Source organism: Apostichopus japonicus, chromosome 8, assembly GCF_037975245.1.
Source record: "Apostichopus japonicus isolate 1M-3 chromosome 8, ASM3797524v1, whole genome shotgun sequence".
NCBI classification, from domain to species: domain Eukaryota; kingdom Metazoa; phylum Echinodermata; class Holothuroidea; order Aspidochirotida; family Stichopodidae; genus Apostichopus; species Apostichopus japonicus.
The window spans coordinates 42,594,119-42,613,248 of NC_092568.1; the positions used below are offsets into that span (position 1 = coordinate 42,594,119).

At 37.0% G+C, this 19,130-nt stretch overlaps 1 protein-coding gene across 4 annotated transcripts in view; it reads right to left on the reverse strand.

Annotated features, from left to right (window-relative positions):
• Positions 1-303: 303 nt before the first annotated feature.
• Positions 304-19,130, reverse strand: part of LOC139972094 (serine/threonine-protein kinase PAK 4-like) — a 41,776-nt gene continuing 22,949 nt past the window's right edge. For all 4 annotated transcript variants that reach the window (XM_071979022.1, XM_071979020.1, XM_071979023.1 and 1 more), the window contains 8 exons: positions 16,291-16,970; positions 12,723-12,927; positions 11,793-12,143; positions 10,780-10,913; positions 7,863-7,989; positions 5,276-5,401; positions 3,510-3,644; positions 304-2,980 (listed from right to left, as the gene is read on the reverse strand). In XM_071979022.1, coding sequence (XP_071835123.1) covers positions 2,837-2,980; positions 3,510-3,644; positions 5,276-5,401; positions 7,863-7,989; positions 10,780-10,913; positions 11,793-12,143; positions 12,723-12,927; positions 16,291-16,970 — 1,902 coding nt within the window. In that variant the 3' untranslated portion in view covers positions 304-2,836. The remainder of the gene's footprint in view (positions 2,981-3,509; positions 3,645-5,275; positions 5,402-7,862; positions 7,990-10,779; positions 10,914-11,792; positions 12,144-12,722; positions 12,928-16,290; positions 16,971-19,130) is intronic.

The window sequence follows — 19,130 nt, forward strand, 5'->3', positions numbered from 1 at the left end:
GTCGTAGGGGGGATGAAGTTGTCAAATATGAAGGAATCTCTACAGATATTGCAAGTCTGCTGTGATGGTACCTCTCCTGCCTAAGTGTCTTTGATGGTATGGATAGCCTGGTTCCTCATAGTTACTACCTTTTAATGTGTAACAAGTCTATGGTAATTATCCATGTACTGGATGCATGCTGCCCAGTAGTTTTGTGTACTGCTTCTTGTGTGTTTACATTGCACATACCTGCATATAGTGGTATCTAACATGAAGGTTTAATTTGTACCACAAATTCAAAAGAAGACATGGAAAGTGAAGATAGGCAGTTGTTATAGACAAGTTAATAGCTTTATTTGTACCTTGTTGAATAACCTAATGGCAATGTACAAAAGCATGAATACAAACATATTAGGCAGTAACTGAAATACTTAGTACACTGTTAAGAAACTCTTTGTAGTTGTAGTACATATAAAATTGTTGATATGCGGGTAAACAACTTAAAAAATATAATGCTATAACAATCAATCTCATTTGAGGCACCTAAAACTCTGATTGATCTAATCATCACCTCTGATCAATACCAAACAAAGTTTGAGAATGTACAAGCTGGCAGTTACTAATATATACACTTTAGGTAATTACTGAAACCCTGCAACCTTTACAAGTCTAATCTGCAGGTAACAGCCCACTTATTGGTAATTCATTTGAGCACGGTCACAAAGAGTGATCCAAATGATGGGTACATCTACAAAATATGAATTCAACAAGAAATCAGAAATGGAGAATAAAGATCATAAAACTGCAATCTTTGCATTTGTACATAGTTATTGTATTACATACAATTATCATAAAATACATCTCCACACAATCCATAAACCATCTTGAGCTTAACTAAAACAGCCTCATTTTCATTCCATATGGGAAAGAAGTAAAGTAATGAAACATTCCTACATGACAAGAACATTTTAGTAATTACATTGTTAAAAATCTTACTATAATAGAATGTGGTTTGCAAATCTGACAAGCTAAACATATCACCAGTGTAACTGAAGCCTGCTCAACCAAATCGCCTGACCTGTTACTGACTACCATAACCATCCACCCTACCAGCTTATGTGTTAGTACTGGAAACATAATAAATGGCAAATGTGCTAAGAAGTACTGAATACCCAGGAATTTGGATTTAATTAAAGCAATCAAAGTTTTAGTCAGCATTTGTTTGTAATGAAAAATATTGTGATGAAAAGATACATTGGAAATTAACATCTAGCTATATTCACATGTTATAAATCTACCGGTGATTTACAACTAATACACATGTATTAAATCTACCGGTGATTTACAACGAATACACATGTATTAAATCTACCGGTGATTTACAACTAATAAACATGTATTAAATCTACCGGTGATTTACAACGAATACACATGTATTAAATCTACCGGTGATTTACAACTAATAAACATGTATTAAATCTACCGGTGATTTACAACTAATACACATGTATTAAATCTACCGGTGATTTACAACGAATACACATGTATTAAATCTACCGGTGATTTACAACTAATAAACATGTATTAAATCTACCGGTGATTTACAACTAATACACATGTATTAAATCTACCGGTGATTTACAACTAATACACATGTATTAAATCTACCGGTGATTTACAACTAATACACATGTATTAAATCTACCAGTGATTTACAACTAATACACATGTATTAAATCTACCGGTGATTTACAACTAATACACATGTATTAAATCTAGCAGTGATTTACAACTAATACACATGTATTAAATCTACCGGTGATTTACATCGAATACACATGTATTAAATCTACCAGTGATTTACAACTAATACACATGTATTAAATCTACCAGTGATTTACAACTAATACACATGTATTAAATCTACCAGTGATTTACAACTAATACACATGTATTAAATCTACCAGTGATTTACAACTATTAGACATGTATTAAATCTACCAGTGATTGATAGTACACAATGTCAGTTTAAATATAAGATTAAGATAAATGAATACTAATTGCTGATAATTATATGGTTACAAACTAGTGCTGGCATACATTTTACAACCCTTAACATCCTTCATTATGTAATGTAAGAGATTATTACTGGTACATTATGGGGACATTCATCAAGAACAAGAAATAAACTTCACTAATTAAATCTTAATCTGCATACTCAGATGTCAACCACAGTCTTTGGTTTCATTCAATCATGGTCTCTGAACAACCAAAGTGTGATAATCATTTCCACTAATGTTCCTCTTGCTACAAAGAGGATTGCAGTGTATAATGAAGGCCACAATCTCATGACCAGACCCATCATAAGCTTGATAGCTAGATATTTTTTACTTCCCATAATTGATTTTAAAATGATTTACCAGTAGAAAATGAAACCTTTAATTAAAATAAGTCAAATTATGAAGATTTGGGCTACACAATGTATGTATTCAGAGACTAAGATACAAACAGTACTTTGCATATCTGTTCAAAAGAAGTAAAGTACTGAAGTAAATACAAAACAGAATTGTGTTTACAACCCATAATGAACACACATCATAAAAAGTACAAATTGTTAAGTGTTGACAGTACAAAAACATTCATTAAAACAGTAACAGTGGATATTGGAAATTTAAAACCCTTAATGATAACTTTTGCAAATGGGGAAACAAAGTTAATTGCCTGAACAATAGAACTGCTTGGAACTGATGGTTTGAAGTTTCATTGCAAAATGAATGCATTAAATAAACTAAAAGACACATTAAACATGTGCAGCAACAAAGGCTACCTGAGATGGAAGAGAGGTCAAAGGTCAGTTTCACTTGTGCAAATACCTGGCCAGGGATGAATCTGGCCGACACTGCTTTAGGAATGGGTGTTCCAATAATTCAAGCGCTGAGGACCTTTGGGAAGGATCTCGAACCAGCATACATTCCAGAAAGCCAAGCAACCTCGGAGATACCTAACAAAACATTAAAAAATTAAAGATCCAATGTAAAACCTTTATATCAATGAATTATGGACACTGGGATACAAAGCCTGCCATTTATCAGTAACTGATGAAATCAAAGTAGCTATGACAACCTAAACATAACACTTACTTTGGCAAGTTAAACAGCGGACATAATACAAACCTTCTGTTCTACATTAAATAGAGGAAACCTCAACAATGGACCAAATATCACAGAAACATCATTACATGCACAGAACCACACATTGGGACAAATGTTACTAAGTAAGATTGTAGGAAGGAGATGTGTGTTAAGTTAAAATGATCATCTGGTTCTATGGTAACTACATTTGCAATGTTTCTTACAATTAAGCATAATTTAAAATCTTTAGATATTGCAATACAGTAATTCAATCATTTATTTGTATCCATACTTTCAGTCCAACCCAGATTTGCCTTTTGAATTGAACTGATCCATTTAAATAAACTCTTGAATTTCAAAAACATTTCCCCTCCTGAGTGAAATTATAGATCCACTTACCCCATGACTGTTTTTCAGTTTTGGTGGTGGCATGTCCCTTATTCGTCTCATAGCTTGAAGAGGAGGCTCATTGAAGAATGGGGGCTCACTATCCACCATCTCCATCACCATAATACCCAGGGACCAGATATCCACCTGGAATACAACAAGTATTAAACAGGGCTCATATTTAAGAAAATTTTAAGGTAGTCCTTCAGACAACCTTGCCTTCATACTTGATTGTCGGAAGGATTTTATGGTTGTCCAATGAAAGCACCAAAACTACTACTGGAGTTGCCTGACGTGGTACATCGCACACATCATGGGCACTAAAGTTACAAAACATATACCCAAGGACTATGATGTTAGTTACGTACATCCTGCGATTTTCCCACACTTGGATGTTTAAAATAGCCCGCCTTGCGCAAGAGCCGTATGTAAGTAAGTAATACTACAATGTATCAATTTAGCATTGTAGGTGAGAACTGTTGTGTTAGGCTCCGCAGGCCTAGTCTATTGGCCTGAGGCTTAAGTCTTACTCTTAGTGACTAGTCTTACAGGGATCAACTTTGCGAAAATCTTGGACAGAACTGTAGCGTAGAGTTATAGACATTTTAGGTGGTGTATGACACTGTTCATGATTAACCATGTTGGGTTGCGGGAACTCTCTGTTAGTGAAATTTGATTTCCGATCATTTCCAAAGACGGCAAGCCCAGGGTATACAGCATGTACATTGCAGCAACATAAATGAGCATGCGATATGCTCACATGCACAGTATAGTTCTGCATACAGGTTGTACCCCAGCTAGCATGTCATAGATGCGTGCAGCCAGGAGCAAGTGTGGTCGCAGCCACCAGGGTCTGTAGTGTACGAAGTATAGGATACTTTACGTAACCATTAGTGCATATGTAGAGTATGCCCATTCTGTCTTTACTAATAACAAAACATGCTAACTGCAAGTTAGCGATGCAAAGGGATGTGAATACAGCTAAGTGTAGGATTTTCCCCTCGTTATGAAATGTACCAAATGTGATTTATTTCTTACGTTGTTTCTAATATGAATGGAGGGTGATACCAACAAGTTACTATCACTTTTTTGGGTCAGATTTTTATTTTAAAAGAATAGGGATTTTCTGAGTCTTTTGAAATGATGAACACTTACTGAAAATAAGCTAGTCGTCCATTGGACAACCTAAGCAGGGTTTTAGGTTGTCCAACATGATTTTTGGTCTTCTTGGACTACCGTTAAATCTGAGCCTGTTACAAAGTAAGTGATATTAGCTAAAACCATGTATAGATCTTATCCTATCCCACCAAGAATGTTTGATAAAAAGTAATAGCACGTCTATCTTTCCCGACCCCTACTATGATAATACCTCCACCTAAAATATGAGAAACAAAAATTAATAATGGCTAATGGAATGTAAACCACGTCTGATTTTCTCTCAAAGATATTGATTTTACACTTCACACAATCAAACAGTCACCCAACTATTGTATCTTTTTAGTTTCTATTGACAAAGCAAACCCTCCAAACAAAATTATGTAAGTTTACCAACAAAATACAACCAATTCTTTAAAAGTTGCATTGTGCCTTGGGTTATAACATTCATCATGCCTGCTGCAATGTTGTGGGACGAAAACTAACAGATTAGTTCAAGTACATTATCTTTGCTTGAGCAAACTTCAAATACTAGTCCTTGTGAGGATATCACATCTACTTTGCTGTAGAGAGTAAACAAGCACTACACAAGCACCAGTCGGAAACCACATCATGTTACATACCTCAGGGCCATAGGGAAGCCTTGATATCACCTCAGGAGCCATCCAGTAAGGAGTACCCACCAAAGATTTACGCCTCTGAAGATCAGCTGACACTTGAGCACAGAATCCAAAGTCAGATAACTTCACCTGATCCAAGAGAAAAGTCAGTTGTTAAGAGTAGAATGATCTAAGAAGGATACCACTGAACTTGCAAATTAAATAGTGAATGTGCTACATACAGTAAACTTATGTTAAGTGAAGGGGCTACATACAGTTAACTTTAGTTTAGTGATGAAGGGGCTACATACAGTTACCTTTAGTTTAGTGATGAAGGGGCTACATACAGTTAACTTATGTTAAGTGAAGGGGCTACATACAGTTAACTTTAGTTTAGTGAAGGGCTACATACAGTTAACTTTAGTTTAGTGATGAAGTGGCTACATACAGTTAACTTTAGTTTAGTGATGAAGGGGCTACATACAGTTAACTTATGTTAAGTGAAGGGGCTACATACAGTTAACTTTAATAGTGAAGGGGCTACATACAGTTAACTTTAATAGTGAAGGGGCTACATACAGTTAACTTTAGTTTAGTGATGAAGGGGCTACATATAGTTAACTTATGTTAAGTGAAGGGGCTACATACAGTTAACTTTAGTTTAGTAAAGGGGCTACATACAGTTAACTTTAGTTTAGTGATAAAGGGGCTACATACAGTTTACTTATGTTAAGTGAAGGGGCTACATACGGTTAACTTTAGTTTAGTGAAGGGGCTACATACAGTTAACTTTAATAGTGAAGGGGCTACATACAGTTAACTTATGTTAAGTGAAGGGGCTACATATGGTTAACTTTAGTTTAGTGAAGGGGCTACATACAGTTAACTTTAATAGTGAAGGGCTAACATACAGTTACCTTTGATATTGAAGGGTCTCTACATAGAGTTAACTTTAATAGTGCAAGGGCTACATACAGTTAACTTTAATTTAGTGAAGGGGCTACATACAGTTAACTTAAGTTTAGTGAAGGGGCTACATACAGTTAACTTTAATTTAGTGAAGGGGCTACATACAGTTAACTTTAGTTTAGTGAAGGGGCGACACACAGTTAACTTATGTTAAGTGAAGGGGCTACATACAGTTAACTTTAATAGTGCAAGGGCTACATACAGTTAACTTTAGTTTAGTGAATCCAACAGACACTCATTTAAAACCCTATCCCTGCGATTAAAGAGGATGAACACTGGCTGACATTCAATGAATGTTAAGAGAATTAGTGTGTAATTATAGCATCCTTTCCTGCTTTCAGAATCACCACTTAACAGTGAACTGGGAGCATTCAGCATTGTGTTTGGACCAATCTATTGGACTACTGAGATAACAGTGTTGTGCTTTGTTCAGTGTTACTTTGGTCCAATTTAGCTGGACCATGAGAACTTGATGTTGTGTTTGGACCAATCCTACTGGACTGTTAAAGTATTCAATGTAGTGTTTGGCTTAGTGCTACTAGACTATGAGAACTTGGTGTTGTGTTTGGACCAATCCTACTGGACTATTAAAGTATTCAATGTAGTGTTTGGCTTAGTGCTACTAGACTATGAGAACTTGGTGTTGTGTTTGGACCAATCCTACTGGACTATTAAAGTATTCAATGTAGTGTTTGGCTTAGTGCTACTAGACTATGAGAACTTGGTGTTGTGTTTGGACCAATCCTACTGGACTATTAAAGTATTCAATGTAGTGTTTGGCTTAGTGCTACTAGACTATGAGAACTTGGTGTTGTGTTTGGACCAATCCTACTGGACTATCAGCTATATGGGTGATACACTTATTGGTTCAGTCATTCCATGCCTTCTGATATGCTCAATAAACTTGTTCATAGGCTGGTACTTCAAGCACACATTATTACCACTTACAGGTAAATGGAAATGGAAGTTAATTTTAACAATTGACATGATATCACTGTGCTAGAGAGCATGCTCTTGCTGACATACCACAGATACAATAGCTCTTGGTTGTGACCTTTGGAGACCTTTGTCCAAAACAAAACTACAAGCCGGCCCATATACATGTTTTCTATCTTTCTTACTTGTCTTTCAGTTGGGTGCTTTTAAAAACTGCATAGTTTGACCTTTTTTTCACAAACACAACAGGTGCTTGTACTCCTCATAGGGAAGTGTATCAAGTATGAGATACACTCAGGTTAACCTTGAAACTTCCGGGTTACAAGCTGTGGCAACTCAATAACAGCAATACACACATCAATTAGACTGCATATGCTACATACCTAAAAATCCCATGTGTTATTGCATAATAACATGGCATTTCTGAACCTGATCGAATGTGATGAGGGAAATCATTGCACCAATTGATATCCTATCTCCTCCATATCTTCTCTAGATGCTGTACATTGTGACATAAATAGATCACATGAATGGAACCTACAGGCATCCATGACTCAGTTTTTGTTATTGTGCTCTGCAATTTACCACCAACAGAGCAACAAAACTATGGCAGCTCTAAGGCTCTCCAATAATTGGGCAGAAGCTTTCAACTACTTCCCTACTGATGTTATCATTCTATTAAGACTAATGTATAGAATGGCCTCACCCTTCCCTCGTGTGTCAGTAGAATACTGTCACTCTTGATGTCCCTGTGGATCACGCCTTGTGAATGTAAGAATGCTAGAGCCTTTAGAATAGTATGGCAAACATAGGCAATCTCCTCTTCACCCATTCTGCCAAAAGATTATAAAAATTAAAATTAATGAATTTGTAATAGCGTATGAATAAAATCATTTACATGAACAACAATGCTAAACAAGATCTCTGCAATTATGAACAAAACACATTATCCAGGTTCATTAATTACAAACCTAAAGTATAAATGGTTCAATCAACTGGGTGCAAACTCATAAAGAAATTAGAGAGGACAAATAAATGATTTCAATCAGAAACTTGAGGATCATAAAATCCTGTATAGCTATATAGCTCAGCTGATAGAGCAAATACCATCACTGGTTTAAATTAATAGTGAATCATTGCTTCTATACCCTTAGCTGGTTGTCCCCAGTGTTGGAAAACCTTGTTCAATTTCCTGAAACACTGCCGATTTCCTCTACTGATTTTCAGAGTTTTTTCTCTCTATACAGTCAAGTGAATACGTTGTGCATTGAGTATAAACTGATCGCGAATGCAAGAAATTGATGCGGGGATTTCTAGCAGACAAATGTTTTCTTTGCAGGATTACTGAGTCAGTTGAAGGGAATCCCGCACCTTAGAGGGAACAATGAACTGAAGTCAAATTCATACGAAAGAAAACGTTTACTAACTAACATACAATATAAATTTAAAAAAATGTGGGATGGCAATATTGTTCAAAACATTTCCTGCTAGGCTGATTTATTACAGCAACCTTCCGCGATGGGCCGTGGGTGTCCGTGTGACCTGTATACCTTGAAGCAGGGCTGGAAAACCTTGCGAAACTTCGAACCAGGTTCGCAGGAAATCTGCGATGCTCGCGGGAAATCCAGCCTGGCTGGAGTAAAAAAAAATCAAGAAGAAAAAACGGGACGAAACTTAAGAAAAAAACACGAAGGAGCAAAAAGTACATCTGTAAAAACAATAAGGAAAATTCCAGAAGAAAAGTTTCAGAAACAAAAGAAAAATGTCCAGAGAGCGTGCTCGCAATTTTAGTCACAATAGCCTATAATGAGTAACGATGTGTCCCCAACCCACTCACAAGGGCAATGTCACACGGACACACACGGCCCAGCGCGGGAAGCTTGCTGTAATAAATCAGCCTAGCAGGAAATGTTTTGAACAATATTGCCATTCCACATTTTGTTATACTTATATTGCATGTTAGTTAGTAAACGTTTTCTTTCGTATGAATTTGACTTCAATTCAGTGTTCCCTCTAAGGTGCGGGATTCCCTTCAACTGACTCAGTAATCCCGCAAAGAAAACATTTGTCTGCTAGAAATCCCGCATCGTTTTCTTGCATTCGCGATAAGCTTATACTCAATGCACAACATATTCACTTGACAGAGAAAAAACTCTGAAAGATCCAGCAAAACACTTTCGAAAAATTCACGCGAAACTGGCTTATCGTGCTAAATGCAACTAATGTCATGTAAACAAGGCTCTCGTACACCCATTTATGAAAAAACTGTAAGACCACATCTGGTTTTAAGCTGGGGGAAAAGCAAGTATTTTCTAGAATTTCCAAAAATACGGAAAAAAATAATATCCTACCATAGTTAAGTGCATAGCAAATAGCCTAACCACCTCGTCGGTTACGGATCTCACGTAACTACAAAAACACAACTAATTGTATTTTGCGAACTTGACGTTTTCTACAAGAACATGGAAATAATATTAAGCATTTAGTTTATCATACCAAGTGGCCTAAAACTTGTTTTATTACAAGGTTTACTTTCATAAAGATGGCCATAGCTAGTCGGGCCACGATGTGCTGCTTGTATGGTATTGACTGTGCCTCGTGTATCATGGGGAATACTCAATGAAACGTTTCTTGGAAACTTGCCAAAAATGTTAACAAACAGGTGTTAGACAGGTCAGACAGGGGATGAGCGCGCAGTTGTTTGGTAAGGTACCTGGGGAAATTCGCAGCACATGTACAGTATCCTACCGTGTATTTAAGTAGGGTTAAACCGTACTGCAGTTGTAAACTGATGTACGTATTGTGCAGTCAATAAACGGGGCTTTGCTGAACGCTGTTTGTTTCATAATATCGGAAGTTCTGTAAGTTAAACTTTTTAAAGATTGTACGACAGATTAAATCTCTTTTCATTTTATAACGTAATATAGCTACTCTAACTTGTCATTTGAAAATTTTCAACAGCTTCGTGACAATTTTAATTCAAAAATGTTGTCAGTGTTTTGCATCCTCAACTGAGAATTTTTTATCGCCAGACACGCAAAAATACCAAAATTTTCCGGGGTCTTTACTCCCTGGACCCCCACAAGGGGTTCCACCCCTTGACCCCACCAGGGCCCTAGGGCGGGCCCCTGGACCCCACGCCTTTATGCTCACACGCTACGCGTGCTCGGCGTGTTCGCTGCGCGAACACCGGCGAGGAATCGGAAGTGTGTTCGGGGGAGATTGAACAAGGTTTTCCAACACTGCCTTGAAGTGTCCGAAACTAGCTATTGACATTGCCCTTGTGAGTGGGTTGGGGACACATCATTACTTGTTATATTGTGACTGAAATTGCGAGCACGCTCTCTGAACATTTTTCTTTTGTTTCTGAAACTTTGCTTCTAAAATTTTCCTTTTTGTTTTAACAAAAGGACCTTTTTTTCCTTCATGTTTTTTTAATTTTTCGTCCTGTTTTTTTCCACTCTATTTTCCCACCGATTTTTTTTTTCTCCAGCCAGACTGGATTTCCCGCAAGCCTGGTTCGCAAGATTTTCCAGCCCTGGTTGTCCCCGAGTCAAGGTAGGCATAGAAATAAAAAAAGTGAAATATGTACGAAGTAGTATTATGAGTGAGGTAAGGGCTACCTTGCTCTGGTAACTATATCTGTTAAAGCTCCACCTTCTAAGAATTCCATCACTACCCAGAGTTCATCCCCGACCAAGAAGCTATCATACATCTCCACAATGTTGGCATGCTTGTAGTCTCTCATGATAACAACCTATGAAAGAGAATACAAACAATAGTTACTAGGGAAACAAGAAAATAGCATGATTTAATTGCACTAATAACAGATTTCCCCAACAGCACTTATAACCATCTTAATAAGGCAAAAACAAATATACAGTTTATTTTTATTCCATTGGAAAACTTCATTGGTTTCATGGCATTTCACAAGATTGAATGAGCCAAACAAGAAGACTCTCCATGAGTGTGTCTAGAGCAAGTTTAAATTGTTGTTCACTCATGTAACATAATGCTTATCACAAGAAGAAGACAGAAACTGGAATCACAACAATATATTATTATTGGCCAAGAAAAGGTAAGATTTAAAGAAAGAAGGAAGGCAGGGATCAAAGACAATGTATGTTATTCAGTAACCTATAAACTATCAAATATTCAATTTTTAAGTTAACAGCTATCAGTTTCCTAATTTTCATATCGGTTATAATATATTAATATTATATTAATATAGTAATATATTATAATAAATTGTATTTATCAACACTCTAAGATAATGCTCAGGAGTCCTCAAACTTCATGAGCATTAGGATTTCCAAACAACAAAGGTTAGTAAGAACTAACATGAACCCTTAGTGTTTGCTTTCCCTTACACTAGCTACAACAGCCGAATATTTTCCACGGGGAGTCTACCACACGGAAAATGACTATGTTAAGAAAGTTGTTCGAACATTATAGTGTTTTTAGGTTACTGAATAATATAAATTGTCTTTGATCCCTGCCGTTGTTATTCCTTAAACTTCCATTACGAAGATCTAAGACTACACAGTCTAACTGCCTAACCATCATCTAAAAGTCTCCAGCTGGTGAAATAATAAGTCATAGATGACAGGAATGAGGAACACAGAAAGCTACAAACCTCATTGAAGAGAAGTTCTCGTCTCTGCTGCTTCCTCAAGTCCATCTTCTTAACAGCAACTTGTCTCCCTGTTGAACGCTCTGTAGCTATACAAACAATTCCTGTAGATCCCTCACCAATCTTAACAAACTTCTCTAAACTCAATGTTGGGTCACCTTGACTGACAACAGTCTGGAGAGCGGAACGGAACTGTTCATGGGACACCTTGAGTTCATTGTGCAAGGGAGAAGGCTGTGGACTGGTTCTGAACGATGAAGAGCCTTGTGGTGATGGAGTGTGTCTCTCTGAGTTATTGTACTGAGATGATGTCCTGGGCAGGCTGTGGAACTGGCTTGGAGATTCTGTTCGATTCTATTCATGAAACAATGACATTCATTCACTTTTGAGACATTATAGCCCAGTGAAACTGTGCACAACATACAGCAACATTTTGAGTTTATTTTATCAAATTTATTGATAATATTTCACCATAACAATGTAGTAAGTTGTTTGAATAATCAAGTTTCATTCAAATAATGAAGTAAAAGGTGAAAATATTGAAGTTTTCCAACTTGCTTTTTACATCTGATTAATAATGATATGGAAAACATCTCCACAAACAACCTACGATTCCATTCAAATTCATGAAGTATTTGCCATTAATATTCACTTGAGAGAAATTCTAGCAAGCTTTTAGTCTGAACAACTGATTTTTTTTTGACTATTTGATTTATGTTTGATTAATTTTGGTAATATTGTTGACAAAGTGCAAAATAACTGCTTTGATAAGGAACAATTGTCTTATAAGGTCTGAAGGCAATCCTTCAATTGATGGGGGGGACAATCAAAAATAAAGGAAATCTTGTCTGCATTTGTATTCAGAGGGTCCAATGCATCAAGGATGAAAGATATAGTTCCCAGTACTAGGACTTAAGATGGTGTAGGTCTTACCCTATCGTGAGGCAATGTTTGAGGGGACATTCTGGGACCTGATCCTCCACTGCTTCCACTCTCCCTTCGCAACCTGTCAGGAGGGTTACCTCTGGAAGGGGGTTGCTGTCTGTAAAGGTCTCCTTGAGGGGAAGGCTGACCCCGTGGTTGACCTGGACCATGATTTGGATGCATTGCTGATTGTTCTGGTCTTTTGTCTGGATACCTAACAAAGAGAGACATAAAGTAATGCATTTAATATTCTTCAACCTACACAAAGACTGTCAGTTTCATCGCAATCAGAAAATGGTAATGAAATCAAGAATGATACAATCCTGTTACATCAGTAGATGTATCTATATTCTAGGAAGCAGTGAGTACATTCAAATTACCTGGCAAGCATTCTAAAAGGTATTTTTACTTGTAATGGAAGGAACTAATTACCCATAAAGTACCCTTAACCCTCTTTAACAGTCCATAATCAAGCTCTTCCTCCATGACCATATATGTACTTATCACTAATTTTATGATTAATTAGAACAAAATATTATCATAATGGCCAATTACTATAATACAATAAATAAATAGGCTATTGAACACTCAATAATGTAGTGGTGCACTGCTTTTGGATACTGGTTTTGTAAAGTGGCTTGAATGTTAGAGGGAGACAACAATAGAAGTAAACCAAAATGAAACATCTAACAGTGCTTTAGAATAAAACATTTCTCCCAGAATTAGAATGTTGCAAATGACAACCTTCGATTTGCCAGAAACATCTTGACATTTTGCATAAATCTACTGTAGCCTGACACAAGATAAATTATAGACTTGAGGACTACCAAGCAAGCACAGTTGTTGGTCTGCTAGACTCATACATACAGTACAGTGCAATACTGAACATGTAACATACAGTATTGCAGTTTGTCTTGCAAAGCAACAGGAATAGAACATTTGATTTTTATCTAATATTTTCTTATTTGTTAGTGGGAAGGTATGTACATAGGAGTGCTCATAACAAAAGCACTTAAGATATTTCAAGCTCTTTATCTAAAGCTCAAAGATACATTTGCCCGACAATGACTGCCTATGCATCACAACTTTGGCTCCAAGCCACCTTAGGCACATAGTCATGTTAAACATCATCTTTAAGTAATGGACACTCACACCAGGACATATGATCGTAAACCTGAGCAAGACAACAGCCTTGATTCTTCAACGGTGTAAGCAGAGTACAGTGACTTGAATACTGCACAGGCAATCAATGATTTTGCCAATTAACTGCACAGGCAAATTCCAAAACTTACTGGTTTGGATATTTACGAGTGACGAGCTTACCTGTCTCCTCACAACCTTAGCACCTCGTTCTACCGTGCCTATAAGGTCCTGGTAAAATAATAACACTGTGCGCCCTCTATGACCAGACCCCCCGGTCACTGCCCCTCCTTTTCATGAGACCACTCCTTAGAAGTGGCCTCAAAGTCACGGAAATGGGGGTGGCTAGAACCCTCTGGCCACCCCCATCGACTTCCGTCTTAATGTTGTCGGCCGAAGTATTAATGCGGCATCACCAGCAGCTCCCAGAGGACGATAATCCCAGAGGAGGGAAATTTTTCCACAAGAAATCCGTGTAATGACTTTTCATGGTAGAATGAGAAGGAAAGGCAGTGACCGGGGGGGGGGGTCCGTTTATAGAGGGCGCACAGTGTTATTATTTTACCAGGACTTTATAGGCATGGTAGAACAAGGTGCTAAGGTTTTGACGAGACAGGTAAGCAAGGAGCGAAGTGAATTTAATGAAACTAAGTCAATCTTAACCTTTGATATTACCGGACTGAACTGATTATGACATTTTAGAGTCCGACAGAAGCAAGTGAGATCAAACATTCCACAACATTTGCTGTATACATTTAATACCAATATGAAATGCTGTACAACTAGTGCATTACTGTTATTGTACAGCAAGTTAAGATCATATACTGTAACAGGAACCACAATACAGCACATCTTCTGAAAGTGAACACATCAATTGACAAAAATGCCTACTTTTTGTAATATTACCATACAACTTTTCCCCACGTGTATTTATTTTATCATTAGAGGCTAATGTCATGGCTGTTAATTTGTAAACTTCTTGTGGTTCAGAATACTGTTAAATCTTGTTTCTCACTTTAGCGCTTGGCATTCAAAGTTAGTACTGATATTGCACTGTAATATATAATTTTTCTTATATCATGTGGCTATTAATAGATTTCAATGTGAAAATTACATGGCAGCATGTTTGCCTTTAAACAAAGACGCTTTTAATCGAACCTCTTGCATTTACCCTGGTCTATCTGGTCATGTTGGGTCAGGAGTTTATCAGGAGACAGCAGGAGATAACAAATAATTAAGTTTCTTTGATTACATTTAGTGTGTAGTTTACTAATATTGTAATGGACTGTGCATAGAATATTTACAGTGAAACTTGATCATGTGAAATATAATACTGTATAGTAATGGGTACCATTATTTTCTCTTATGTGTGTTGGTGTCATTTTGTGCTGTAACTGTATGCAAGTACAAATCACACTCATAACACTACAATTTGATCATTCTGTTAATATAATATAAAACACTGTAGTTGGCGATTGAATATGAATAATACAGTAACATTTGGAATTATAAGATAGGACCAGAGAATGCAGGCTTTACAATAATATGAAAAAAGTGTGTTTGTTTTTTTGTCTTCTTTTTTTTCTAGTCAGTCTTGAAAAGCTGATTATTACAAGCCAAATTCTATACTAGTTGATGTGACTGCATACTATTCACTACACTGACTTTGAACATTTTAGTTTCATATGATAATAAGAAATCCAATGCGTGATGATATACTTAAACCACACCCCACATGATAAATGATAGTGACTGCTGAGTTCAGGAGAAAAATGTATCATTGAAAGGATATCCTTATTGTGCTGTATATGTGTGGTTTAAGATATTACAAGCACTTCTTTAACTTGATTAAATCTGAGATGATCCCTGAATTGTGTTACTAACTGAAACAGAGAACCATTGAATTCAATAACATGTATGCATAGCACAAACCAGCTGTACAGTGTAACAAATCTATTCTGCTCACTCCATTGCAATAGCAAGCAAACCTACACACAGACACCAAACTAACCTTTATGGAAGGTCCGGACAGAGAAACTTTCACAGATATAATATTACATACTTTACAGACAAATGACATGACCAAAGGAAAACAAAAACAACCAAAATTATAAATCTTACCTTAACAAACACAAGCTTATTCCCACTGAAGTACTTTTAACCAACAGAGATTTGTTAACTGTCACAACACCTCTAACGATGAAACCTGTTTATAGAATGCCTCCATGTGAAGGAAACAGACAAGCTGCTAATATTACAACTTCCTGAGAGGAAGTTGAGGATTTTGGCACTTTAGCATGTATTAGTGATCCTCAAGTCAAGAACAGCAATAATACACCAGTTGGCAGAAAAGAACTGCATATAAACCTAAGCATGAAACTGTGAAACCAGAGCAATATTGTCGCAGGGCAGTAGAACTTGCAATATTTTGACCTACCTGTTGTTTTGATACCTTTGGTCGTGATGTGGATCCCTCTGCTCAGGAGGCATATTTCTTTCCCTTTGTGGCATTTGCCTATTCCCAGGTGGCATCTGACGGTTGCCTGGTGGCATCTGTCTGTTACCTGGTGGCATCTGTCTGCCTCCAGGTGGCACATATCTATTACCTGGTGGCATCTGTCTATCATCTGGTGGCATCTGTCGATTACCTGGAGGCATTTGTCTGTAACCTTGCGGGTGCATTTGTCTATTTGCTGGCAACCCTTGAGGTCCATATCGATCATTTGGGGGCATTTCTCGAGATGGATCCCAACCAGAGTCCCTGCCTTGTTGTCCCTGGTTTCTCCCTAAGCTTCTGTAATTTGGATCCCTCCCATCTCTTGGCTGTGAATCTCTGTTTTCCATCTGTTCATAGTTTTCTTTTGAATACTTGTCCATTTTTTCATAATTCTGTCGACTGTCTCCAGAACCTGGATGGCTGCCATTCCTGGGCCCATTTTCATGATAGCTGTTCCTTGGATCACCTTGATGGGAAACAGGATCAAGGCGTTCACCCCTTGAGTTAATCCTTTGTCTTGGATCATCTGTCATTGGAGAAGTAGGTGGTTCCCAATCTTCCTTCCCATGATATGGAGGGGGACCATCAAAGTCTTCATTTTCTCTTACAGTCTCTGGAATCTGAAGGTGGAAAAGATATCTGATTGGTGACATCTCACTAACAGTTTCTGTTGCAGCTAACCACCTTCATGTTGGCTTGCCAATACCATGAATCTATTCAAAACAAACTTAAAAGCCTATCTTTTCCAGGTCCAATATTATTACTAACTTTTTATTTATTGCATTGTCGGTCATTACTTTTGCAAAGTGCCATGAGCGACGGCACTTTATAAGTGTTTATTATTACTATTATTTTAGAGTTTCCAATTGCACAGAACTAAAGAAACAAGCAACAAGAACACATCCTTCTCTCCCATACATCTGTGCTGTGAAGGGTTCTTGTTCACAATCTATATCTGGTGGGGAATGTTTTATATTATTACAAGATGGTAAAATTCTCTTTTCTTCATAGGTTTAACAGAGGAAGAACACACAAAGACTGGCCATCTCAAAGAAGCTAAATGTACACCATTATGTTCATTATATGCTATGTAACTTCCCACCCCAAGTAATGGATGCAAGCGACATTGGGTGCCAATGCTAAATGTTGTTTATCTTACAGTATAATCCAAACAAAGCACATAAAAATTTGCCAAAAAAAGTAGCTTTTTCTCATTATTTGAAATGAAATAGGACTAGTCATGCTAATGAACTGCACTGTTATGTGACTTTATTATCAGGTAGTATCAAAGCATGAATGTAATACTAGCTGTTATAATATGAGGCATACTTCATATTAATACAGATAACACACTTGAAGTTTCACTCCTCCTCTCTTAGTCATGACACATTTCTGATCCAATTACACTTGTTTTTTATTAATGCTGTAAACTGTGTAAAAGCATTAAAGTAGTTTTCTGAATAATTTCATCTGTGAAAACACAGACTAAGACATAGTGACTCATGCATAGTTTTCCTATGGGATCTTACTTCCCAGACAACATTTTCCAGCACCCTTATTATATGTAACTTTATTGCTTGCCTCTTTCCTCTAGAATCGTCTTTCTGCAATGTTAATGGCTAAGGCATTTTATCGAGTTCTTGTTGTAAGTTACTTTGAAATGAGAGTCCAAGTGCTGCAATAAAGTTGCTTGTAGCCTTCACTGGAACAGAATTCAACTTGACAAGAATTAGATGTGTAAGCAGAAGCTAACACTTTACAACTCAGATCAACCACTGGCTAAGTGATTTCTTGCTTTAGTTTAGGAAGCTCTGGAAGATCTAAATTGACCTTTATATTAAGAACAAACAAAAGTGTTTTCTTTCCTAAGTAGGAGGCTGAACCAGGCTGTAAGTTATGTCTCATGAGGTTTCAAAGTTGCTGATCTCAAAATGGTCTTAGATCTCCATTACAGATTATACGCTTCTTGTACTAAAACAGACACAGTTGATACACCAAGTATGAGGGTCAAGGAAGCTACACTTTAGGTAGGCCTCAATAAAACATAGCTGTGGTCAACTTTTCACTTGGGCAAAGCATGACTCTCGTCCCCAATCCCTCCCATATGGAAAGTGCTACAGTATACTACCTTGTCATTTAACACCTGCCTATGATACCCCTTTCTCAGGTAGTGGGCAATGTTATAATCTACTTACTATTCCTTTCCTGTATCAAAAATACACCTTGTAAAGGCTTTTGTATTAAGGCAAAGAAAATAAATGTGTGCAATCTGTGACATAACCATCAAAAGCTGCTTACTATACATGTGTTTGCTTCAAATATTTCAAGGAAACTTGTAAGGAAAGTATTTCACAAGTGCATGCTGCTGAATGATAAACCTGTCAAAGTGAAGGGTTTCCGTGGCTGTATATTTTATTTCTTACACTAATTTTAGATACTTGACTGAGTTCTATTTGCATCAAATTTGTCCGAATTTCATTAATCAAGGAAGACATTTAAATGCACAGAATCAGTTATACCATAACTATAGGCAATGTTGGAATGAAATACATAAGGAGGAGTGAAGCCCAAACTACCTGCTTCTAATTATTAACTAAGTTCTTGCCAGTGTTCTGTTTAATCTAAGCACTATTTCCACTCTATTGAGTAGCTACTTTAATTTTTCAAAATAAAACCAAATCTGTTAGCAAACTGCTTATCCACAAAAGAGCCTGTGTAAGAGAATGTGTAAAAGTAATTGGGTCTGATGTTTTGATCTAGCAGGATCTTCTTCAGAGGCT